Source organism: Bufo bufo, chromosome 2 (genome assembly GCF_905171765.1).
Source record: "Bufo bufo chromosome 2, aBufBuf1.1, whole genome shotgun sequence".
NCBI lineage: Eukaryota > Metazoa > Chordata > Amphibia > Anura > Bufonidae > Bufo > Bufo bufo.
Genome location: NC_053390.1, coordinates 105,976,178 through 106,002,958, shown reverse-complemented (window position 1 = coordinate 106,002,958; position 26,781 = coordinate 105,976,178). Strand labels below are relative to the sequence as shown.

The 26,781-nt window shown below is 43.4% G+C and overlaps 1 protein-coding gene and 1 long non-coding RNA gene across 2 annotated transcripts in view; one reads left to right on the top strand and one right to left on the bottom strand.

Annotated features, from left to right (window-relative positions):
- SCAMP1 (secretory carrier membrane protein 1) overlaps positions 1-16,906 on the top strand; it is a 65,625-nt gene extending 48,719 nt beyond the window's left edge. Inside the window, exons 6-9 of the mRNA XM_040421393.1 lie at positions 1,533-1,692; positions 13,305-13,406; positions 13,981-14,098; positions 15,483-16,906. Coding sequence (XP_040277327.1) covers positions 1,533-1,692; positions 13,305-13,406; positions 13,981-14,098; positions 15,483-15,647 — 545 coding nt within the window. The 3' untranslated portion in view covers positions 15,648-16,906. The remainder of the gene's footprint in view (positions 1-1,532; positions 1,693-13,304; positions 13,407-13,980; positions 14,099-15,482) is intronic.
- A 2,695-nt stretch (positions 16,907-19,601) lies between these two features.
- On the bottom strand, positions 19,602-20,810 carry LOC120992418. The gene is made up of 2 exons (XR_005776970.1): positions 20,441-20,810; positions 19,602-20,186 (listed from the first exon to the last, which is right to left on the bottom strand). It is a non-coding gene; the product is annotated as an uncharacterized LOC120992418 (long non-coding RNA).
- Positions 20,811-26,781: the final 5,971 nt, after the last annotated feature.

Genomic DNA, 26,781 nt, shown 5'->3' with positions numbered 1-26,781 from the left:
TGAACTCACTATGCCCATCAGCGAATACCTTAGGGTGTGTACTTTCAGAAATGGGGTCATTTGTGGGGTGTTTGTACTGTCTGGGCATTGTAGAACCTCAGGAAACATGACAGGTGCTCAGAAAGTCAGAGCTGCTTCAAAAAGCGGAAATTCACATTTTTGTACCATAGTTTGTAAACGCTATAACTTTTACCCAAACCATTTTTTTTTTACCCAAACATTTTTTTTTTATCAAAGACATGTAGAACAATAAATTTAGAGCAAAATTTCTATATGGATGTCGTTTTTTTTGCAAAATTTTACAACTGAAAGTGAAAAATGTCATTTTTTTGCAAAAAAATCGTTAAATTTCGATTAATAACAAAAAAAGTAAAAATGTCAGCAGCAATGAAATACCACCAAATGAAAGCTCTATTAGTGAGAAGAAAAGGAGGTAAAATTCATTTGGGTGGTAAGTTGCATGACCGAGCAATAAACGGTGAAAGTAGTGTAGGTCAGAAGTGTAAAAAGTGGCCTGGTCTTTCAGGGTGTTTAAGCACTGGGGGCTGAGGTGGTTAAAATGGAAAATCTGCCCAAAAAGTGAAATTTTGAAATTTTATCTATTTTCCATTAATTCTTGTGGAACACCTAAAGGGTTAACAAAGTTTGTAAAATCCGTTTTAAATACCTTGATAGGTGTAGTTTGTAAAATGGGGTCATTTTTGGGTGGTTTCTATTATGTAAGCCTCACAAAGTGACTTCAGACCTGAACTGGTCCTGAAAAAGTGGGTTTTAGAAATTTTTTGAAAAATTTCAAGATTTGCTTCTAAACTTCTAAGCCTTGTAACATCCCCAAAAAATAACATGTCATTCCCTAAATGATCAAAACATAAAGTAGACATATGTGAAATGTAAAGTAATAACTATTTTTGGAGGTATTACTATGTATTATAGAAGTAGAGAAATTGAAACTTGGAAGTTTGCAAATTTTTCTAAATCTTTAGTAAAATGGAGTCAAAAATTTCCAGTGTCATGAAGTACAATATGTGACGAAAAAACTATCTCAGAATGGCCTGGATAAGTAAAAGCGTTTTAAAGTTATTCACACATAAAGTGACACTGGTCAGATTTGCAAAAAATGGCCTGGTCCTTAAGATGAAAATGAGCCCGGTCCTTAAGAGGTTAAAATCGGATGTGTATTTCAGCTGCGGAAATCCAAGGCTGACACTGAATCTGGTGAATCTAGTGCAGATCCGCACAAAGATTAGCTCCTTTGTCATTTAATAGGGCTAATCCTCTGTTTCTGTCTGAAATAGTTTTTTTCTGCCATGCAGTCATAAATCTGCGTGGAGATTCTATATTGAATGTAAATGGATTGCCAAAAAATCTGTGTGCAAGTTTGGTATGTGTGGGTATATTATTAGTGTTTTTATTGTTTACACAAACCATTACTTTTTTTTTTTTTTTTTTTTAATGCAAAATTGCATGAAGGCGCACATGGCTAAAGTTTATTGAACTGTATTTAGTGACCCTATTGTTTTTCTCTTCCACAGTCCATACAGTCACGCTGTTTGTAAATATCTTTGGTTGTCTGGCGTGGTTCTGCGTCGATACAAGTCGAGGCGTTGACTTCGGATTGGCCATCCTGTGGTTCTTGCTTTTCACACCATGCTCCTTTGTATGCTGGTATCGACCATTGTATGGAGCCTTCAGGTAAGGTCTTTTTAGTTTCAATAGATTTTTATTGGATTATAAACCTAAGCAACAAACCAATACTTATTGTATGGCGCTGAGTACATGTATGCATAAAGATTTGCATATTTCAAGGATTAACAATATCGAGCACGTGTGTTGCACAAAAAACATAAAAAATAAAGTACAACATTAACACAGGCCTGTTCAGAATATTGTTCTAGCAGTGACTAACATTAACTGGTGGATCCAGTTAGGTGACTATAAATAATGAAGAACAAGTATTTGCTCAGAACATAGAGCCAATGAACCGGAAACCTCTATCACTGACTAGTTTGAGTGCTATAGCCAGGTAAGGTCTTTTTAACCTCTCACGGACGCGCGTTCCTCCGTGCATGCTCGATTAGTACAGGGGCCTGTCTGTAAAGGACTGCTGGGCCTCTGATATATCTCTGGCATCGCTGAAAACTCCAATGCCGGTAGATGAAATCCTTAGAGAAGAAACTCTCTCTCAAACTCCATCAATTCCCTGTGATGCGATCACCAGGTGCCTTAGGGTCCATTCACACGTCTGCAAAATGGGTCCACATCCATTCTGCAATTATGCGGAACAGGTGCGGACCCATTCATTTTCAATGGGGTCGGAATGTGCTGTCCACATTTGTGGATCAGCACTTCCGTTCCGCAAAAAAATAGAACATGTCCTATTCTTGTCCGCAATTTCGGAGAAGAAAAGGCATTTTCTAGGAGAGTGCCGGCGATGTGCAGTCCACAAAATGCGGAACGCACATTGCAAGTGTCTGTGTTTTGCGGATCCGCAAAACACATACGGACGTGTGAATGGACCCTTACAAGAGGCCTACCATGTACCGAGGCCTGTGAGGCCCAGCCCTGGTCTCATTGGTGAACTGTTAGTGTAAAACTGCCAATTCCAATGCAGTACCATACAGCATTTACAGTAATGCATTGAAACAGGAATCGGGGACTAATAAAAGTAAAAAAAGTTTCAAGTGTAAAAAAATAAATAAATGGCATGTACAATTGTAAAAAAAATTAACATATTTGGTATCACCTCAGCGCTATTGACTGACTCTATAAAAATATCACATGCTCTACCCTGCCAGGTGAATGCTGTGTTAAAAAAAGACTGTGCCAGAACAGCCATTTTTTGATCACCTCGCCCTCCAGAAATCATATCAAGCGATCAAAAAATTGTTTGTACCCTGAAATGGTGCCAGTGAAAACATCACCTCATCCTGCAAAAAGCAAGCCCTCACACAAGACCATTGCCAGAAAAATAAAAATGATGGATGTCCAGAAATAGTGAAACAATGTTTTTTTTTTTGTTTGTTTTTTTAAATGCTCTATTATGTAAAACTGAAGAAGGAAAAAAAAAAACAAAAAAAAACATATTTGGTATCGCTGCTTCCATAACGTCAAATCTACCCTGTCAGGTGAACGCCATAAAAACTGTGCCAGAACAGTCATTTTTAGGTCATGTTGCCTTGCAAAAAAACATATCAAGTGATCAAAAAAAATCTATGTACCTCAAAATCGTACCAATCACAACCTCAATTCATCCCACAAATAATGAGCCCTCACACAAGACCATTGCCAGGAAAAAAAAAATGCCTCTTGGGAAATGGACACAAACATGATGTTTTTCCCCCCCAAAAAAAATTGTGTGTAAAAGTAGCAAAACATAAAAAAATATATATAAAATTGGTATCTCTGTAATTGTAGGGACCAGATAACATGACATTTTTCCTTCTTGTATGCCGCAATAATAAAGCACTGGCAGAATTGCTGCCTTTTCTTTATTCTGCTTCCCAGAAAGTGAAATAACGTGATCAAAAAATCATATGTACTGCAAAATAGGACTAATGGTGATGGCAACTTATCCTGCAAAAAATATTCCCTCACACAGCTCCACTGAGCTCCATCCAAAAATCATATGGGGTAGATTCATCATTCCCTATGCGCCTGAAAAGTGGTGTTAAGGAGTCACAGGTGTGACTTATTAAAAAAATGTGGCATCTGCCATTTTCCACCGTCCCCTGCTCTTTTCTAAAAGGGAGCATGGTCAGTCACTGTGACAGATTTATCTTTATCAATAGAATAGAGATGCTCACTGACCACCACTCAGTGATATAAGTAGACACCAAAAATTCAGAAAGATGGCTCACAGTGATTTGCATATAACTTTACTAATTCATATATAGAATACAACACACTAAAGAACTGTACATAAGGACCGTATTTTTCGCCCTATTAGACGCACCTGCCCTTAAGACTCACCTAGGTTTTACAGGGGCAAAATAAGAAAAAAAATATTTTTCATTATACCTCAGGTCAGACCACCAATCAGACCCCCAATGTTAATCAGACCTCAGCTAACCGCCCCAATGTTAAGACCTCAGCTCAGACCCCCAATCAGACCTCAGCTCAGACCCCAATATGAATGACCCCCAATCAGACCTCAGAGAAGAGCCCCATGCCTCTCCAGCAGCCCCCAGTAGCGTCAATCAGCCTCATAAATATAAAATAAATATAAAAACACTTGCCTCACCTGCTCCTGGACGCCGCTGCTCCTCTCCTCCAGCGCTATCTGCATCCTCCGGCTGTGCTGTGCTGTGCAGCCGACAGCCGAGGACCAGGAAGCGGTGAGTACAATGCCTTCACCGCTTCCCGGTCCTCTGGTACTAATGAGCGCTTCCATAATGGAAGCGTCTCATTAGTATTTGCCCCAAATTAGTATTTCCCCACACACACACACTTTTGGACTGCAGAAAAGTGCACCTAATTCTTCTCCGGCAGCGCATCAGAAATCATGACGGGCGCAGAAAGTGCCAGTCTTGATAAATCTCCCCCATAGTTCCCAGAAAAGATCTGTACTTGTGCCTCAGAGGCTGTTAAATAGCAACATGGCGGCTGTAAACCAATCCATCAAAATATGCGCTGCAAAAGCCAAAAGGTGGTCTTTAAATTCTAAATCCTGCAGTGTACCCAAACAGCAGTTTATGGCATATCAGTACCCAGTAGAACCCGCCTAACCTCCAGTGGCTCTATAAATGTGATGTAGCACGCAATAACGATTCCAGCAATATCTGCAATGGGGTGTTTCCGCATTTAGGAAAAAGATGCTTAACCACTTACCGCTACTGTAACGCCGAAAGGCGTCATCTCTGCGGCTCCCCCAGGCTACGCTAACGCCGATTGGCGTCATCTCGCGTGAGCCGAGATTTCCTGTGAACGCGCGCACACAGGAGCGCGCGTTCACAGGAACGCATAGTGCACAAGTTCTTCTGCAGCCTGCCGGCCGTGATCATCGGCTGGCAGGCTGTAGATTTTTGAATGGACAAATGAAATGCTTATATCAGACGCTATTTTGAAAATAGCGTCTGATATAAGTGCTGCCTGGTCCTCTGGTGGTCCCTTTCGCTTGGATCGACCACCAGAGGACACAGGCAGCTCAGTAAGTAGCACCAAATCACCACACTACACATTAGACATTACCCTGTCATTTATTTAACCCCTTATTTAGCACCTGATCGCCCATATTAGACTCCCTGATCACCCCCTTGTCCACCCCCTGTCACTGATCACCCCCCCGTAAGGGTCCCTTATCACCGCCAGTTAGTTAGCCACTTGTTAGGTAGTTTAGCGCCCACCGCACCGCAGTCACCGATTAGTCGCTGATTAGCGTCATCGCTGTCGCTAATCAGCACTAGTACTATATAGTATCTGTAAGTGATCAATACTGATCGCAATCAGATCTATATCAGTACATTAGGGTCACCTTAGGTTCTACAAAAAACGCAGTGTTCGCCCGATCAGGCCTGATCTTGTGCCCACACTTGCGTTCAGTCCGCCCCACCGCAGTGACAGAATTTTTTTTTTCTGATCACTGCAAAAACACGGTAAAATCGCTGCGCCGCTATAAAGATCACTTTTGAGCTTTTTGGATCTTTATTAGCGATCGCAGCTTTACTTCGCAAGCACTCCTTTTTGCTAGGTAGGTTTGCTCTTTTTCCTGGGTAGTCTCAGAGGAATACCCCCTAAATTTAGTGAACCCAAAATGTCAAACAAGGGGTATTCCGCTGAAGAGGCCTACAGGATTCTGGCCCTGATGGATGAAAGCGATGGGGACGCCTCACCCGCTGAATCCAGTGGTTCAGAATATGAACCTGTAGACAGCAGTGGCACTCTAACCGCTAGTGAGGATGACGAGGTAGAGGTCCCTGCTACGGCCAGACGTACCCGATCCCATGTCAGGGTTCTGCCTACCCTGCATGATGACCCTCATTTGCAGCAGAGTGGTGCTAGCGCTGATCTTGTTTATGGTGCGGCATACACCAGCAGCGCAGCACATCCTGGACCTTCTACCAGCACTGCCGTATTCCCTGGTGAAGTGGCGAGCACCAGAAGGGCAGTTCCAGCTGGTACGGTGGCACATGCAGTAACTCCCCTGTCGCAGCCACCGCGTTCACAGGCCCGTAGAACCCTTAGTCTCCCAGAGGTGCTGGCAAATCCCAATTGGCACTCCCCTGCTTCCGCCGCACCCGTATTGCCCCCTTTTACCGCCCAGTCTGGAGTTCGCGTGGAGACGGCTCATTTAGGATCGGCCCTTCAGTTTTTTGAGCTGTTCTTCACCGCGGATCTCTATGACCTAGTTGTGGCAGAAACCAACCGCTACGCCACACAGTTTATTACCGCCAATCCGGAAAGCTTCTATGCCCAGCCTTTCCAAGAGGCCACCCTGCTTATGACCGGCTCCACAAAATTCGGCCCCTCATAGACCATTTGTCATCCAGATTTGCAGATGCGTATACCCCTAATCAAAACATCTGCATAGACGAGTCCCTAGTACATTTTACCGGGCGCCTTGGCATAAAACAGTACATCCCCAGCAAGCGCGCCCGTTATGGGGTCAAACTGTATAAGGCTACTTTCACACTAGCGTTCGGGTGTCCGCTCGTGCGCTCCGTTTGAAGGGGCTCACGAGCGGCACCGAACGCATCCGCACGGCCCTAATGCATTCTCAGTGGAGGCGGATCCACTGAGAATGCATCCGCCTGCCAGCGCTCAGCCTCCGCTCCGCTCAGTGAGCGGACACCTGAACGCTGCTTGCAGCGTTCGGGTGTCCGCCTGGCCGTGCGGAGGCGAGCGGATCCGTCCAGGCTTATAATGGAAGTCAATGGGGACGGATCCGCTTGAAGATGACACTATATGGCTCAATCTTCAAGCGGATCCGTTCCCCATTGACTTTCAATGTAAAGTCTGAACGGATCCGCTCAGGCTACTTTCGCACTTAGAAAATTTTCTAAGTTTATAATGCAGACGGCTCCGTTCGGAACGGATGCGAACGTCTGCATTATAGGAGCGGATCCGTCTGATGACACATCAGACGGATCCGCTCCGAACGCTAGTGTGAAAGTAGCCTTAGCTCTGTGAAAGGGCCACAGGCTATACATATCGTTTTAGGGTCTATGAGGGAAAAGACTCAAAACTGGAGCCGGTCGGATGTCCTGACTACCTGGGGAGCAGTGGCAAGATTGTCTGGGACTTGGTGTCACCCTTACTCCACAAGGGGTACCACTTATACGTGGACAATTTTTACTCAAGCGTGGCCCTCTTTCGGCACTTACATCTAGTCGGAATTCAATGCTGTGGCACCGCGCGACCTAGTCGCCGGGGCTTCCCCCAACGGCTCGTTAGTACCCGACTTGCACGGGGGGAGAGGGCTGCCTTGTGTGACCAAGAACTGCTCGCGGTGAAGTGGAGGGACAAGAGGGACGTTTACCTTCTGTCCACCATTCACGCAGACACGACTGTCCAAATTGAACGGGCAACTGGAGTCATTGTGAAACCCCTCTCTGTCCATGACTATAACCTTCACATGGGAGGGGTGGACTTCAATGACCAGATGTTGGCTCCCTATTTAGTTTCCCGACGCACCAGACGCTGGTATAAAAAGGTGTCTGTATATTTAATTCAATTGGCTAAGTATAATAGTTTTGTTCTCTACAGTAAGGCTGGGAGAACAGGATCCTTCCTAAAATTCCAGGAAGAGATCATTTCGGAACTCCTGTATCCAGGAGGGTCTGTGCCCCAAGGCCCTGATGTAGTGAGCCGGCTACATGGCAGACACTTCCCGTCTGTCTATCCTGGTACCCCAACTCAACGTTCCCCAAGAAAAAGATGTTGTGTCTGCAGCAGGGGTGGAATAAGGCGTGACACCACCGTTTTTTGTCCTGACTGTCCTGACCAGCCTGCCCTATGCATAGGGGAGTGTTTCCGCTAGTTCCACACTCAGGTACACTATTAGTGTAGGGATCGCGTGACACAGGACAGGCACACAGGGCTATTAGGGCCCTTTCACACAGAGCTGCTACAAACCTCTCCTTTCACCTGGGACAAAGTGCATAATGTACTTCGCCACATCTCTGGGCGATTTGCGCTTTGCACATTGTCCCATGGGGAAGGAGAGGTTTGTCCTATAAAGGTAAAAAAACAAAAAATCACCGGTAAGCAAAAAAGTTATTGTTCTGTTTCAAAAGTTTATAAAAGTTAATGTTCTCTAAAGTTAATGTTAATAAATTTATTGCATTGCGGCCTGTTTTTTTTTTTTTTTTTTTTTACCTTCTAGGTGGACCAAGCGATCGACTAGCTGCAGCACTGATGTGCATTCTGACAGAAGCATTGCGCTGCTGTCAGATTACACAAAAGTCGGTGTATGCGGCGCTGCAAGACTAGATTTCTCCTCTGCAGTAAAAGATATGTTTGCCGAGGCATATGAGCTGAGGATGCGGCGGTGTTTATGTACTTTGGCAAACACTTTGTATATATAAAAAAAAATTATAAAATCCCGGCAATGATTTATTTATCCACATCAATTGATGTGAATGGATAAATCTGGTTTGACAGGGCATACGGGCTAAGTGGGTATGGATGTTGGGCGGAGCTCCTATGTCCTGGCAGACGCCTTTCCCCTCCTTTTTCTTTTTTTGGCAGAGATTTTTTCATCCACATTGATCGATGCGAATGAAGAAATCTGTGCCGTTAATTTTTTCTTTCAGCTCAGAGGCTGAACGGAAAAAAAAAATCTCATTACCCGTATGCTCAATATAAGGAGAATAGCAGAAACTCCTAATGCTGGCCATACATGTAATGATTGCGGAGACCCTCAAATGCCAGGGCAGTACAAACACCCCACAAATGACCCCATTTTGGAAAGAAGACACCCCAAGGTATTCTCTGAGGGGCATATTGAGTCCAGGAAAGATTGAAATTTTTGTCCCAAGTTAGCGGAAAGGGAGACTTTGTGAGAAAAAACGAAAAAAATCAATTTCCGCTAACTTGTGCCAAAAAAAAAAAAAAATTTCTTTGAACTCGCCATGCCCCTCATTGAATACCTTGGGGTGTCTTCTTTACAAAATGGGGTCACATGTGGGGTATTTATACTGCCCTGGCATTTTAGGGGCCCCAAAGCGTGAGAAGAAGTCTGGGATCCAAATGTCTAAAAATGCCCTCCTAAAAGGAATGTGGGCCCCTTTGCGCATCTAGGCTGCAAAAAAGTGTCACACATGTGGTATCTCCGTTCTCAGGAGAAGTTGGGGAATGTGTTTTGGGGTGTCATTTTACATATACCCATGCTGGGTGAGAGAAATATCTTGGCAAAAGACAACTTTGTATAAAAAAATGGGAAAAGTTGTCTTTTGCCAAGATATTTCTCTCACCCAGCATGGGTATATGTAAAATGACACCCCAAAACACATTCCCCAACTTCTCCTGAGAACGGAGATACCACATGTGTGACACTTTTTTGCAGCCTAGGTGGGCAAAGGGGCCCACATTCCAAAGAGCACCTTTCGGATTTCACAGGTCATTTACCTACTTACCACACATTTGGGCCCCTAGAATGCCAGGGCAGTATAACTACCCCACAAGTGACCCCATTTTGGAAAGAACACACCACACCCCAAGGTATTCCGTGAGGAGCATGGCGAGTTCCTAGAATTTTTTTTTTTTTTGTCACAAGTTAGTGGAAAATGATGATTTTTTTTTATTTTTATTTTTTTCTTACAAAGTCTCATATTCCACTAACTTGTGACAAAAAATAAAAACTTCCATGAACTCACTATGCCCATCACGAAATACCTTGGGGTGTCTTCTTTCCAAAATGGGGTCACTTGTGGGGTAGTTATACTGCCCTGGCATTCTAGGGGCCAAATGTGTGGTAACAAGTTTGAAATCAAAATGTGTAAAAAATGCCCTGTGAAATCCGAAAGGTGCTCTTTGAAAAGTGGGCCCCTTTGCCCACCTAGGCTGCAAAAAAGTGTCACACATGTGGTATCTCCGTACTCGGGAGAAGTTGGGGAATGTGTTTTGGGGTGTCATTTTACATATACCCATGCTGGGTGAGAGAAATATCTTGGCAAAAGACAACTTTTCCCATTTTTTTTATACAAAGTTGGCATTTGGCCAAGATATTTCTCTCACCCAGCATGGGTATATGTAAAATGACACCCCAAAACACATTCCCCAACTTCTCCTGAATACGGAAATACCAGATGTGTGGCACTTTTTTGCAACCTAGGTGGGCAAAGGGGCCCATATTCCAAAGAGCACCTTTCGGATTTCACTGGTCATTTTTTACAGAATTTGATTTCAAACTTGTTACCACACATTTGGGCCCCTAGAATGCCAGGGCAGTATAACTACCCCACAAGTGACCCCATTTTGGAAAGAAGACACCCCAAGGTATTCGCTGATGGGCATAGTGAGTTCATGGAAGTTTTTATTTTTTGTCACAAGTTAGTGGAATATGAGACTTTGTAAGAAAAAAAAAAAAAAAAATCATAATTTTCCACTAACTTGTGACAAAAAATAAAAAGTTCTATGAACTCACTATGCCCATCAGCGAATACCTTAGGGTGTCTACTTTCTGAAATGGGGTCATTTGTGGGGTGTTTGTACTGTCTGGCCATTGTAGAACCTCAGGAAACATGACAGGTGCTCAGAAAGTCAGAGCTGCTTCAAAAAGCGGAAATTCACATTTTTGTACCATAGTTTGTAAACGCTATAACTTTTACCCAAACCATTTTTTTTTTACCCAAACATTTTTTTTTTATCAAAGACATGTAGAACAATAAATTTAGAGCAAAATTTATATATGGATGTCGTTTTTTTTGCAAAATTTTACAACTGAAAGTGAAAAATGTCATTTTTTTGCAAAAAAATCGTTAAATTTCGATTAATAACAAAAAAAGTAAAAATGTCAGCAGCAATGAAATACCACCAAATGAAAGCTCTATTAGTGAGAAGAAAAGGAGGTAAAATTCATTTGGGTGGTAAGTTGCATGACCGAGCAATAAACCGCTAAAGTTGTGGAGTGCCGATTTGTAAAAAAGGGCCTGGTCTTTAGCAGGGTATAAACCTGTAGTCCTTAAGTGGTTAAATAGTGGAATTATTTTTTTTAATTTAATTTGATATGGAAGGATACGCGATCAATATCAAATTTGGGGGTCCAAAACCTAGATTCTCCCCACCCCCACGGTGCTGTAATAAGTAGTGCGGCCTCCTCACAACTTACCAAACATTGTATAGTGGCTGTTCTTGGTACTGCAGCCCAGGCCTATTGACTTGAATAGGACTGAGCAGCAAATAAGCCAGGTGACTGAATGTGACCTCTCTGGTTTAGAAAGCCAAGCAGCTGATCAGGGAGGGTCCTGGGAGTCGGAGCCCCGCTGATCTGATATTGCTGACCTATCCTGAGGCTAGACCATCAATGTCGAACTCCCTGAAAACGCCATTAATTGGGCACAAGTTACATTCTTTACATTTTGGGATTAACATGAGCAAATCTATCTAAAAATGCACTTCCATCCAAACTTTTAACATAGACACTTCAAGATGTATGTCTCCTGACAACTCCTTCCTATAAATCCGTGGCTTCCTGTGTGTAACACTCGTTCTCCATGTATGGCACATAGACGGCACACTTCATAGAAACTGGAACACATTTTATTCTTTGCACGTGAAATGTATTCATTTTCTTGCTTTATCACACGGCTCACATCCATGTATATAAAGCGTTTAACAGGCTGCATATATTACAGAAGACTTTACTGCTGAGGCTACTTTCACACTGGCGTTTTGGCTTTCTGTTTGTTAGATCCGTTCAGGGCTCTCACCAGCGGTCCAAAACGGATCAGTTTTGCCCTAATGCATTCTGAATGGAAAAGGATCCGCTCAGAATGCATCAGTTTGTCTCCGTTCCGCCTCCACTCTGCTTTGGAGGCGGACACCAAAACGCAGCTTGCAGCGTTTTGATGTCCGTCTGACGAAACTGAGCCAAACGGATGCGTTCTGACACACAATGTAAGTCAAGGGACGAATCCGTTTTCTGACACAATCTGGCACAATAGAAAATGGATCCTTCCTCCATTGACTTTCAATGGTGGTCAAAACGGATCCGTCTTGGCTATGTTACAGATAATATGAACAGATCCGTCTGTGCAGATCCATGACTGATCTGCACCAAACGCGAGTGTGAAAGTAGCCTGAGCTTTTCATGTCATTGATGCAAAGTCTGCAAAGCTTAAACAATGGGGGCATATCGCTAGGATATGCACCCATTGTCTGATAGGTGCAGGTTCCACCTCTGGGACCCTCACCTAAAACGAGAATGGAGCGGGGAGAGCTGTGGCTGGACGACCTCGGATTTCCCAGGGTCCATCCACCACCAAGCGCTGCTCCCATAGAAGTGAATGGGAGCGCACCGCGCACGTGCAGCCCCTGATCCCATTCATTTCTATGGGGTAGACGGAAATAGCCGAGCCAGCACTCGCCTATTTTCGGCGGCTCCATAGAAATGAATGGAGGGTGCATGCGCAGGGGAGTCCAATAGCTCCAAGCCATAAATCACTCTTATAGGTCACTAGGCTTGAAGCCTCTTAGAGGTTGCCTGCTTCCCAGCGCAGGCTGTGCAATGATGTTATCATGAACGCCTGCACAGGGGAAACAGGCAGTGAAAGCCGGAAAGCATTGCGGGTGCCAGGAGGAGCAGAACTGAGGTGAATATTTTGATGTTTTTGTTCTTTGTCACTTTGGGAGATTATTGGAGATGTATTCGGTCAGGGGCATTATAATTGCTTTGGCATTACAATGGGTACTACTGGTGGAAGAGGCATGAGAGTTGAACTTCTACCAATCTAATCTTGATGGCCTATCCTAAGGGCTCATACACACCAACGTGTGCCACCTGTTCCATCCATTGAGGACTGCAAATTGAGGACCGCAATGCACATACACTGTCCATGTGGCTGCACAGACATTGCAGACCCATTCAGCTCGAATAAGTTGTATTTTTTTTTTTTTGTGCGGAGGCACGTTGAGAAACCCACGGAAGCACTCCGTAGTGCATCCATGGGGTTCCGTGCCTCCGTTCTTCACCGCACCTACCGGTTTGCGGACCCATTCAAATGTAAGTTAGCTTGCTTACTATTTTAGAAACCCCCTTACAAGTCATGGGGCCCTGTTCGCCACCTCTGGAACCCGCATCTATTGGACATTTATGGCGCATCCTGTGGATAAGAATGTGATGCTCACATATGTCCTTGTCTTTACAGGAGTGACAGTTCCTTCAGGTTCTTTGTGTTCTTCTTCGTGTACATCTGTCAGTTTGCAGTACACGTTCTGCAGGCTGCTGGCTTTAAAGGCTGGGGTAACTGGTAAGTTAAACATTATTGCTTAGTTCTAGTGGATAGTACCAAAATTGCATAATATAACGCCTAAAGGAGTTATCCAGCCTTTATCCTGAGGATAGCCTATCACTAGCTGATCGTTCTGGTGTAGCTATGTTATCAGAAAGTCTGCTCCAGAACTACAGCTCCATCATCCTTGTTGTGGAGGGAGCTCATTACTACAGCGCTAATTCCATCGGTGACGGAGCTACACCCAAATAGCTGATTGGCACCCCAGGGCCATCACAGTAAAGGCTGGACAACCCCTTTTAAATCACTTCATTAACAGCTGGTGGAAAAGCCTCAGCGGGAGTAATGATTATGTGGTTTACACTGGGCAGTATTGTGGGAAGGATACCGATGACCAGAGATGGACAGGGTTTTGCGGCGCATAGTTAAAGATTGTCGTTAAGAAAGAGTAACAGGAATTTATATTTCTAATGTGCAGATTTACTTTTCTATTACTTGTATATATCGTGGTTTGCCATCGGACCAATAAAGCCTGTAGTCCTCTGGCAGTTGTTTTGGATTCAGTGACATAATGGTTGTTGTTGTTTTGCAGCGGTTGGATTTCTGCACTAACTGCGCTCAATGAGAATATTCCTGTGGGGGTTATGATGATCCTGATAGCCGCCCTTTTCACAGCGTCTGCGGTAGTATCACTAGCTATGTTTAAAAAGGTATGTGTGCAAAAGTGAAGAATAGAACTGGGTATGTCGCACTGCAATCGTTTTGTATAGCCAGCTCATCATTTGCAACTTCAAATCCCCTCTCGCCTTATATTATGTCCTGACTAGATGTAATAGGGATTGTAAATTTTCATATCAATATGTTACTGCACTTTTACCCTATCAGCAGGTGTGTTCAGAATACTCGCACTGCTTCCATGTAAAACTGGCTATATAAGGCTGAGTTCACATCACCGTTTAGCTTTCCGTTCTTCTGATCCGTCGGAAAAAGAGAAAAAAAAAACAGGGTCCTGTTGCATCAGTTGTCATCCGTTTGAGCCTTTTCCATCTGAGATCCGTTTTTTTTTTTTAGCCGGACATTTTCCCTCTAAAAAAACGGATCTCAGATGGAAATGGCTCAAACGGATGACAACTGTTGCAACAGGATGCGTATTTTTTCTCTCTTCTGACTTATCTTAAGAACGGAAAGTTAAACGGTGATGTGAATGCACCCTAGTTAAGGTAAATGTCATCTAAACCCATGGATGATCTGTTGTGTATGGGGGAAGCGTTCACCCTAAGGGCTCATGCACATGACCGTGTGCTGGCCAGGCCTGTGCTGTGGACTGCAATTTGCACGGGCACCCACCGTGGGGCCCCCGCATGCGGATGCGGACCCATTCATTTGAATGGGGTCCAGGATCTGCATCCGACAGTCTGCAACGCAAAAAAGTAGTGCATGCACTACTTTTTTGCGGTGCGGAGGCACGGACAGAAACACTACGGAGTGCTTCCGTGGGCTTCTGATCTGTGCCTCCGTTCCGCATCTTCCGGATTGCGGACCCATTCAAGTGAATAGGCCCGCATCCGTGATGCGGGGTGCACACAGCCAGTGCCTGTGTATTGCAGACCCGCTGTATGCAGGCTGCAATTCGGCCGGGCAATGGCCATGTGCATGAGCCCTTAAGCTGCTATTAGGATGGTATAACATATGGCATTTTTGTGACAGTTTTCTGCCACAAAAAGCTGTGTGTGACCTCACCCTTAAAGGGATTGTCCAAAAGTTTTGATGATTTTCAGGGGAGTAGAGAGGCGTATAAAACACATTCTCCCCTGCCCCCTTCCCCTTTCCAGTTACTCCTATGTGCAGCATATAATCTGATCCTTTAGTCAGTTTACCGTCCAGTCTCGTCTGTAAAGATGATTCATCAGAGAATGTTAGTTTAGGGTGGGTGAGAGAGATGTTTATCCTTGATAAGATGTATTATAAAGTTTCTTATATTCACTTGTACTATTTATTTTAGGCCATGTTTGTTGAAAGGTTGGTGACCCGTTATATATAGTGTTTAGATCTTGATTTATCTTGTTATTTTACTCTTGGTTATGTGTCTCACAGGTGCATGGACTGTACCGGACAACAGGTGCCAGCTTTGAGAAGGCCCAGCAAGAGTTTGCCACAGGCGTGATGTCTAACAAAACCGTGCAGACTGCTGCAGCCAATGCAGCCTCTACAGCTGCCACTAGCGCTGCCCAGAATGCTTTCAAGGGTAACCAGATGTAAAGGCTCCCACCCAAGGCAACCATTACCACTGTCATCTCTCTTCAGTTACGCTCTATTCCTCCAGCCGTGTTTGCAACACCCACAAAAGACTTTAAATTGCACTTGCCATGTGTATCTGTTACATAGAGCTCATTCTGTGCCAGGAATAAAAAGGCTTTCCTGGCACATCATGGGTCTGTTGGTTGTGCATGGTGAAAATAATGATGCTGTTACAGGATCTCTTGTCCCATTATCCCAGCCCTTTCTTTCCTTGAGCTGAGAATGCTCGGCCCCAACTCCTGTCTAAATACCCGGTGGGTAACTGTAGTGTGAGTTTGGCGTAACTAGATCGCGGTCGTCGTGAGGTTCTGAATGCAGAAAGTATTTGCTATCTCTTAATGCTCAAAGTGCACATTTTTATGTAATTTTAAGATACACATTTTTTTGTTGGTACTTAGTCTATTTTAATTATAAAAAGCATAAATTTCATGTCTGTAGAAAGTGTTCACTCGGTTATTAGAGAAGCCAATGACAACTCTCCATACCTGCACAGAATTAGTAGTCAGTGTCTGATTTTATGTGCATTTTAAGGATAAAGCACCAATTGTATTTTAGTCTGATATAGTCCATAGATGTGTGATAAATGGCCGTTGTAACCCTTTATTCCTGGGGTTCTATGTAATCAGAGTACCTCCACAGGATGGCGGTATACTTTCGGATTGTCTGTGCTTGAAGCAAGACTTAGTGGTTCCTGTAAGGTCCACTGTGGCTGAAGAAAGGGAAGTCGTATCAGTGTTTGTGCTGGGTTTCTTCATAGCCTTTGTGTTTTTGTGTGTTTGTGATGTGTCTTTAATCACTTCTGTTTTGCTGTTATTTAATGCAGTGCATTGTTCTTTTGCTTGGATTTTTTTTAATGTAACTTCTAGAGGAAGTACTTTGAAGCAGTCTTTAACAGTAGCCATGACTGTTTCTGATTGTGTAGTTAATGCATTTACAGTCTGAACTACCCCTGAAAATGTAATGCTGGTATCAAACTTTTTGTATTCCATCTGGCCAGCCTGTGCACACAGTTGGTTTTAACTATTTTATTTTCCGTTCAATAATAGACTATTTTTATTTTATTTTTTTAAATCTAAGGTTTTATCCTGCTTTAAAGGTATGTACTAATGAAGGACTTTCCTGACATAATAATGAGGACCAGAGGGGCCCAAGGATCATCTTGAAGGTGACCATAAATTGAGGCTGCCCCACACAGGCAGGTGGACAGTTTCACCACACACCCAGATACAGATACAACTGAGGGCTATTGCTGTGTACTTGCATCATGTGAGTATACTGCAGTAGCCCCATGATCAGATTGAGATTATCATGAATTGTTATGATACAGTCTGTTCGGGTCGGGGGAGCCGCACTCAGCCCCGGAGATGTGGCTGACACGTGGCCCACTTGCGGTCATCTGCGTTAGCCGTTCAACTATATCAGGGCTGGCCAACCTGCGGCTCTCCAGCTGTTGCAAAACTACAACTCCCAGCATGCCCAGTCTGCCTACAGCAGGGAATAGTGGGAGTTGTAGTTTTACAACAGCTGGAGAGCCGCAGGTTGGCCAGCCCTGAACTATATGAAGAGGCTGCATGAGCGCTTTGGCCTCTTCGTAGGCCATGTGACATCACATTGGTCACGTGGCCTAGGTGCAGCTCGACTCCATTCAAGTGAATGGGTCTGAGATGCAATACCAAGCACATCCACTATACAGTGTACGGCGCTGTGCTTGATAAGCTGCTAGTCGGCCACGGCACTCAAAGGAGCACTGCGGCCTCCTCAAACAGCTGATTGGCGGGGTTGTTGGACCCCCACTGATCTCATATTATTAACGACCCATCCTGAGGATGTCATCAGTTTGTAAATCCAGGGGACCCCTACATTGTACTTGTTGTATTGTAATTTACATTAACTATATATAGAACCCACGTGTTCCAGTATGAATTGGATGTCTTACTATAGGTGTCATTTAGTTTTGTGCTCTCTGGGCCCTGAAACCTGTTAGTCCCCGCTCCAGCCTTCTGTATTATATATGAGCAGTGGCAGAAAGCAAGATGAGGAGCATACAGTATAGATAGAAATAATTGATGAAATGATGAGCATTTGCTCTGCTGAGCGCTCTTGTTTGCAGTAAGGGCTGCACCTTGGCATCCATCTATTATATCTGTAGCCTCCTCTGTATGATTAGGGGCTGATGCCTGATGTGTACAGGATCACAAGAACCACTAGGTAAAGTAACCTCCTGAGCGGACCTCCCTATTAATGTACGTTCTTTGTGCTGTCCTGCAGGACGAATGCATTCTGACATCCCATATCATCAGTATAAGAATGTCCTGTTGCAGAAGTAGGCCTCACACACCGTGAAGTCAGGATAGACCCTGTGATGATCAGTGCATGAAATGTTATGAAGTTATGCTTTCTTTTCTTTCGCTTTAGTAACCACCACACAGATGGTTGTAAGATTTTTCTCAGTCATTGCAAAATCATTAATTGACTATGCAAAGTATGCGTACAATGTAGGATAAACGCTGCACTGTAGGATAATTCCTGTGCAGCCGCATGCTCTTCATTACCAGCTTGAATTTCATTGAAAAAGAGCCACACAATTTAGTCTTGTCACGGCAGTAATATTGGTAACATTTGATGGCCATTGTTCTGTGTCACACAGACCTTCAGAATCATTAAAGGGAAGCGTACAGTAGGGAAAAATCCACCACACAAAATTCCACTTAAATTTCTAGCGATCAGTGGGGTTCTTAAAGGGATTATCCCATGACTAATGTAAAAAATAAAAATCAGACATCATATAAGACATGACAACCTCTTCCTAACAAAGCTAGAACCAGCCCTGTACCTTACATGGATCCAGAGATCTCCCCATTCATTGCTCTAGGGGAGTTTCTCTTCTGCTACAGCTCAGGGGGGCGTGTCCATCCTCTCCCTATCACAACTCAGGAGGCAGCTGAAGGAGGAAACTGAGCATGTGCGGCCATCTCAGTGAGCAGGACAGAGAAATAAGAAAAAGAACAAAAAGCAGGTGGCGCTATACAGATACGTTTTATTGAATAACTCAGTGGCTATACTAAAGTTTTAATTACATGCAATTTCCAAAGTATTCAGCTCTAGGTGCTGGTTTGAAAACTAGAATATTTTTTGTGGGACAACCTTTTAAAGGAAGACCTTAAAGAGGAACACCATAGATCTTCAGGAAAGAGATTATTAAATCTTGGGGTTGGACACCTTCACTTTGGATTTCCAGCTTTTATATCAGGTGTCACTATAGTGAATAGTTCTGGGGGATTTTCTTAAAGGCTATATACACCTTCGGTCCATAAAAAAAAAAAATATCATTATTGCATTGTAACCATTTGGGCAAAAAAAATCATTTTCATAATAGGCTTTCATTAAATATTTTGCTCCATTTATCTTTAGCTGCTTATATTCACACACACACTGCAGCCTGGGCTGTCCCCTGTTAAGAGCAATCCTTTAGCTTTCTGAAGGTTCACTCTGTAGCTCTTATCTCTGTTCTCCTAAGTGGTTATATACACTCATTTAAGCTGAAATCTTCTCAAACTGACCATAATTTCAGCTTAAATGAGTGTTTATAACCACTTGGGAGAACAGAAATCAGAACTACAGAGTGAGCCATCAGAGAAGATTTCTCTGAACAGGGGAAAGACCAGCTTGCAGTACGTACTGACTGGTATTTCAGGAATCCTCCCCTTTATTCCCTTTTTATTAATGTTCTTATTCATGGACTGAATGCTTGATGTTTGTTCCTGGTTTTTCAGATTATAGTTGTAAATTAAACTTCAAAAAATCAATTGAAGAAAATCTATAAAAAAAAAAAGAAAACAAGTAGTTAGAGAAGACAAACCAGGTAAAATGTTAATGAAAACCTATTAGGAAAATATATATTTTTTGCCTATAATATATGCAATGCAATAAAAAAAAAAATGCACAAAAAGGTGAAAGTATACCCTGACAACTGATGGTCATGCTTTTACTGGTAGCTGATGTATCTGCTTTATATCCTGCACTGAATTTCTAAAATCGAATTAATACTGTAACTGTTGTATGAGACTGAGCTGTCAGTCCTCGCCATTATGGTCTATGAGCCCTATCCGATTGCTGCAAACACCTTGCCATTCTAAGAAATTGGATCCTTCAGGTTGGGGATCCTTGCACAGCTCTATTTTCAACTCAGGTTAGTTGTCTGCTCTCTCTGGATCTTCTAGGGTAGGACCACACAGCATTGTTGTGTGGCCCCTGTAACGCGGACATGGTACATTTGAGTACCCTACGGCTATACAGGCTGCTGTGGGCTCAAATTAAACTAAAGAAGACTGTTTAGTCATCCATAAACAATACTGACAGACTAAACGGTGCGTTCTTAATTGGAGCCCGGGCCGTGGGGTACTCTAGTGCAGCACAGCCACGTCATAAGAGCCTCATGACCGTCCCTTGTGGTTGTACCCTTAGGCCAGTTTCACACTAGCATTGGACATCTCCAGCAGGCTGTTGGCAGGGAGCAAAAAAGCAAGTGGAGATCATATATCCAAAATAATGTCAATTTTATTATATATTAAAATGTGTAGAAAAAGGGCAGGATGGAAAACATCCTGCCCTTTTTCTACACATTTTAATATATAATAAAATTGACATTATTTTGGATATATGATCTCCACTTGCTTTTTTGCTATGATATTGGATGTTTTTCCAAGTGGAATGTTGTACTGTCAAGTATAGAGAGAGAGGTTTTGTAGGTTTACACGTTGGCAGGGAGCAGTCTGCCACAGATGTCTGGATCCGGCAGCAGCTTTCGTCTGGCCGATTCTCTGCATATTTGACGGGTTGCACCCAGATCGCTGCTGGTCCCCATTATAGTTAATGGTCCCGGACAGCAATGACAGATTCTGGCAATGCACAGAGATATGGCATGCTGTTCCCTGCCGGATACCAAAGCACTAGTGTGAAACTTGCCTTAGACTTTTCTTTTTTTTTTTTTTTTGGGTAAGCTGTATGTTGTGCTATAGGATAAGACTTCACTCTGCGGCCGAGCACCCTGAAGATTCAGCCTAATTGTTCTTAAGGCCGTACAGAACAGATTAATGTCAGTCGAACCTGCCATTTTCAGCAGTAACATAATGTGTATGGGGCATGCTGGCTCTAGTCTGACGGCACATGCCTACTAAAAGAAGGGTTCCCATGTTGAATTTTAACATGCCCAATTTTTTATTTATTTTTTTGTTTCTCAAGGCAGAGGGCCTTTTTTAGTCTTTTTTTTTTTTCTACTCTTTGGATGTGTGGATGAATATGATGGTAGATAGTTTGCTTTTGTATAACGGACAGGTGTTATCTAAAGGTGCCCATACACCTTCAGTAGCTATCGACTGAACTCTCGTTCAGTGGACAGCTATCTCTCCCACCTTCCACGTAACCCTTGGCTCAGTGTGTATGTGTTCTTGACGGACACCTACTAACGGCTTATCACCTGAGAGAACAAAAGGATTGAAATTCATCATCCCGCTAAACCTTGCCTGCCGTGCTGAAAACTGCAGGTTTGGCTGACAATATTCTGATGTGTGTAGGAGTTTTTATACCATTTTCATTTCCTCCTTTTGTAGGTGAAAAAGTTTAAAAAAAGTTACCGTACAGATGATAGTTTGCCTTAAATGACTCCTAGTATAGCTTGATCACACTTTACTCCTATCACCCAAGGCACATCATAAAAGTCCTTCCCTTCAATGAAGCTCAACCAGAAATGTTTTTTCCAAACTCCCTGGTCTCGTGGACTCCTATGTGAACAGATTGGGCGTCTTGTACCAAGTGGTATCCTTTAGGGTAACTTTGGCTGAAAGAATAATGACTGATCATTTTTCATCTGCTGTGGCATCAATGCACCTTCCATAAAGCATGAAAGTCTGGCTAAATCTGAGACTCGCTTCTTGGGAGAAGGTAACTGAAGTGAGAGACCTCTCCGCCTCGCCCTACATTCTGCACTCCTTTAATGACACAGACTGGTGAAACATTAGTTGTGTTGGAAGATTTTGGTTTTCTGCACTGTTTCAATTCTCAGTATGCATTACAGCGGGCCTCTAGGGTGCACACAGCGGCGGTCGCCGCTTTGTCAGTGGAACCAGTATTTCTGAACGCGTGACACAGGTATCGGTGGCTTCCTGCACTGTGGGGCTCCTTTAATTGACAACCATTGATATGGAATCTAAACACTGGAATGTCTGCACTCTACAATATTGCTGTAATGTAAAGCTTGAATTTAATTTATCTGACATCGGACGTTTGTATATTTTGTAAATGACTTAATTCTGCTTTCCCATCACAGATCTCATCTCCCTGTACAGATGTACGCCCTCCCACTCTGTGTTGCATGTCTGAGTAGTTCAGATGTTTTGTATATTTATTGTATTAACACAGAGTGTCATAGAATAAAATGAATATTTACCAATGTGTCGTGCTTACTGGGGGGCCACACCACTGGCCATGCCAAGCGTCTGCAGCTGTTCTGAAATGTCCTGCTGACAGTTTGTTCATCCCTGATGGGCATTTGCATAAATGAGTGAAATCTCAGAGCAATCTCATGCTTTCACAAAGAGGTTCCCCATCATTTTTCCTCACTGCCCGTCTTAATACAAATGCAAGAAAAAGGGGGTCAGTCAGCACATCCCAATGGGCAGGTGCACGCCGCCATGGCTAAAAACACGAAGAAAAATAAACCACAAAGCAACAGCACTCTGCAAACACACACTACGTACAATAATGCCATAGTTATAGAAAATATTCTGGTGCGACTGTTGTGCTTATTTTGTAAATTTGAGATTCTTGGCAAATTCAGGGAGTGCAGGTTCCACATGCATGTTGGCAGTGATGGCCAGTTTGCCCGCCAACACATGCGGGCTGCCATCTTTTCTCACAAGTCCGGCGAGGCGCAGGTAAGCCCTTACCTGTGCAGGGAGCCGGTCTGAAAACAAATGCAGTCAGCGGGAGCAGGCAGTTCCGAGAACAGCCACCGGGGGCCTTTATCGGGCTGTTCTCGGAACTGCCTGCTCCCGGTGACCGCATTTGTTTTCAGACCGGTTCCCTGCACAGGTAAGGGCTTACCTGCGCCTCGCCGGACTTGTGAGAAAAGATGGCAGCCCGCATGTGTTCGTTGGCAAACTGGCCATCACTGCATGTTGGGTCCACTCTGCCTTTTACCATTTTTTTTCAATTAAATCCAGGGAATGCAGGTCGAGCCCACTCTATACCTCTCCTGGTACCAGACTGCTTCCAATGAATGCAGGCAGAGTAGGCTACAGGTTTATACTTGGGGCTCATGCACACGACTATATGTATTTTGCAGTCCTCAAAAAATACGGATGACATCCATGTGCATTCCGTATTTCACAGAACAGCTGGGCCTTCATAGAACTGTACTATCCTTGTCCGTAATGCGGACAATAATAGGACATGTTCTCATTTTTTGCGAAACAAACGAAATACACAAACTTTTTTTTTTGGCAGACGCATTAAAGTCAATGGTTCCGTATACGGTTCACAAAAAAAACGGAACGGACACAGAAAGAAAATACGTTTGTGTGCATGAGCCCTTACACTAATTAAAATCAGCCTATGGGGCAGACAGGCTGGTCAGGGGTGCAAGACTAACAGGAGTCAGCTGCACCTCCAGCTCAGTACAACTGCAAGAAAAAGGGGGTCAGTCAGCACAGCTGCCATGACTAGAAACACGAAGAAAAAAACACAATACAACAGCACTCTGCAAACACAAAGTACATTAATGCCGTCTGCCAGTGTCAAGGTGATCTCTATAAGGCTACTTTCACACTGAAGTTTTGGCTTTCCGTTTTCCTAATGCATTCTGAATGGAAAAGGATCCACACCAAACGCGAAATACTACCTGTTATGTGCCATACTGGCCACCATAAAATGAGATTCGCCATGATGCCGGTAGATGGGCCCGAATAATTTTGTACAAAAATGTATTTTGTCAGGAATATAACATTTACAAAGTAAGCATAACATTAGCACCAGAATATTTTCTGTAACTATGGCATTATTGTACGCAAATTGTTTGTTTTTTCCCTTCGTCTTGCTACAAATCCATCTCTTACTTTCTCCTCTGTGGTAATTTATATGAATCTTCCTCTTTTAGAAGATATTGGGCAGCAGCCGGGTCACTACTATATGAACAGCTCAGATTTCAACACTCTTTGAAATGGTTTGTTCGACTTGGATTTCCAGGTGCTGCAGAACCCCTTTAGAGGGAATTTGTCATCAGAAAATGACTTATTGTTTAAATTGCGTTTTTATGTTTCACATTTTTTTTATAATTTTTGGTGGTTATTTTAAATTTTCCATGTCAATATCTAGATTTAAACTAAAACCATAAAATCCTGTTTTCATACTGGCCACTAAGACTAATAATAGGTACCAGTTCTTAGTTTGTGTAGTTAAATGCTTATCTGTCATTCTAAACCTGCCTGTAATGATATCACCTCTGTATATAGATAAGACAGGATCCTCCATTCACAATAGGTGATTGTTTCATCTTCTCTATTCTTCCCTTGTACAATGTTCTCTGCACAGGTCACAGAGCCTGCCTAGAAAACTCTCCCATAGAAGTCAGAGAGGTCTCCCCCTGACCATTGTGTCTATGGACCATGTGGCTGCCGTAAAGAAGTTTTATTTTATTTTTAAAGGGAGTCGGTCACCACCATATGGCCATATACAGTGCTTACATTGTCCTATAGCACACCTATACATGAATGTAATGGCACCTTTTGTCTTTTTCTTTACACTTGCAGAAGCTGGAAAAACGAATGGGCATGGCAGTGCGCATGCTCCGGCGAGGCAGTGCACAGGCGCAGGATCTCGGCCAGACCGAAGGATGATGCAAGGGAATAGAAGGGCGGGCAGAGGCTGGGGCAGGGAAACAATGAAATAAGGCAGAGCAGCCTGGGCTTCTGCAAGTCTAAAGAAAATAACAAAGGTGCCATTACATTCATGTATAGGTGTGCTATAGGACAATGTAAGCGCTGTACATGGTCATATGGTGGTGACCGACTCCCTTTAATGCTTTTTAAATGCTGTTAAGAACAGCTCAAGCAAGTTGGCCGCCCCCATAATCATGTTCAGGAATCTATAATCGAAAAATAAAACCAGGTTAGAGACGAGGATATGTTACTATCTGGTTTTGACTGGCAGTTACAATTTTTGGTGACGTATTTCCTTTAAGGCCTCATGCACACGACCGTTTTTTTTTTTTTGCGGTCCGCAAAGCGGATTTCCGTTGTTCCGTGATCTGTGACCGTTTTTTCTTCCGTGGGTCTTCCTTGATTTTTGGAGGATCCACGGACATGAAAAGTGAAAAAAAAAAAAAAGTCAAGTTTGCATTGATAGGAAAAACGGATCACGGACGCGGATGACTATCTTGTGTGCATCCGTGATTTTTCACGGACCCATTGACTTGAATGGGTCCGTGAACCATTGTCTGTGAAAAAAATAGGACAGGTCATATTTTTTTCACGGACTGGAAAAACGGATCACGGACGCGGAAGCCAAACGGTGCATTTTCCAATTTTTCCCCGGACCCATTGAAAGTCAAAGGGTCCGTGAAAAAAAAACGGAACAACGGCCGCGGGTGCACACAACGGTCGTGTGCATGAGACCTAAGGCTAGCTGCAGACGTTGCAGATTACATGTGTTTTTCTCATGGATTTTTGTGCAGAAAACCCTCAGCATAAGATATTACCAGCAAAGCGAATGAGACTTGCCAAATCGTTGCCTATTTCTGGGCGGAGATTGACCTGCTGCGTGGATTGTGGATCTCAAATCTGCAACAGCACAAAAAGTCTGCAAAACTGTAATAAATAACCGTTTTCGTGCAGATTTTCTGCATACAAATATTCAACGTGTGCGGTTAGCCTCAAGAGGTTGTCTGGTTTCGGGAGGGAACTGCACAACACAGGGGATCCTCCAGCAAATAAGAACTGAGCGTTCCATACCTGACAGCTTCCACACTGCCGCCTCGGTTCTTCCAGCTGAGCTATGTTTACCCGACTGCATCAAAACGACAACACGTGACCGCTGCAGCCGAGCACTGGCCCCTTCAGAGCACTACTGAGGCCAGTGATTGGCTGCCAGGTGACATCACCACTGCAGCCAGGTAAATGGAGAACAGCTGGGAGAACCTGAGCTATGGCATGGGATCTTCCAGGTATGTAATACAAATTTTTTTTCAGAAGGATCCTGTGTTTTTTTTTGTTTTGTTTGTTTTTTTCTGATTGGTTGGGGTCCGACTCCGATCTTCATACTGTACCAAGCACAGCACTGTACTTTGTGTAGTGGCTGTTCTTAGTATTGCAGCTCATTCACTTGACTAGGACTGAGCTGCACAATGGACAGGCCGTCACATACCTGATTACCATGGGTGTCGGGAGTATAGAACATTAATATTTAACTCCTTTAACATGAATTTACCATTATTACTAATGCTTGAACAAGCATTGACATAAAACATCCATCTTTAGGTAAAATGGAGGAGAGGGTGGGCATTGATGCTAATGAGATGTGTATAATAAAGCATCATCTGCCCTCTGTATGAAGAATATTGTAATTCATGTCGGAGGTCTTGTGCTGGGTGAAAAGATGCTGACTACGGCAGTAAGTGGACATCAGTCTGCTTTATCCCACATACAGTCCAATCCATGAATGTCTACTGTGTAATACTTCACATCCACTAGAGGCCGCTAAAGAGCACATGTTCCAATCCAAACTATAGGTTGATGTGAAATGATTGTATCTAGCTGCTCCAAAAAGACTGTAAAATAAAAAAAGTTAATATTCTGGAACATCTATACATACAGTGTTAGGCCTCTTGTACACGAACGTATTTTCATTCCGTTTCCATTTAGGGTTTTTTTCAGACCGTATAAGGAACCATTTATTTCAATGGGTCCCCCAAAAAATGGAAGGTACTCCGTGTGCATTCCATTTCCGTTCCGCTAAAAGATAGAACTTGTCCTATTCTTGTTTGCATTGCGGACAAGGATAGTACAGTTCTATGAAGGGCCAGCTGTTTCGTTCCGCAAAATAC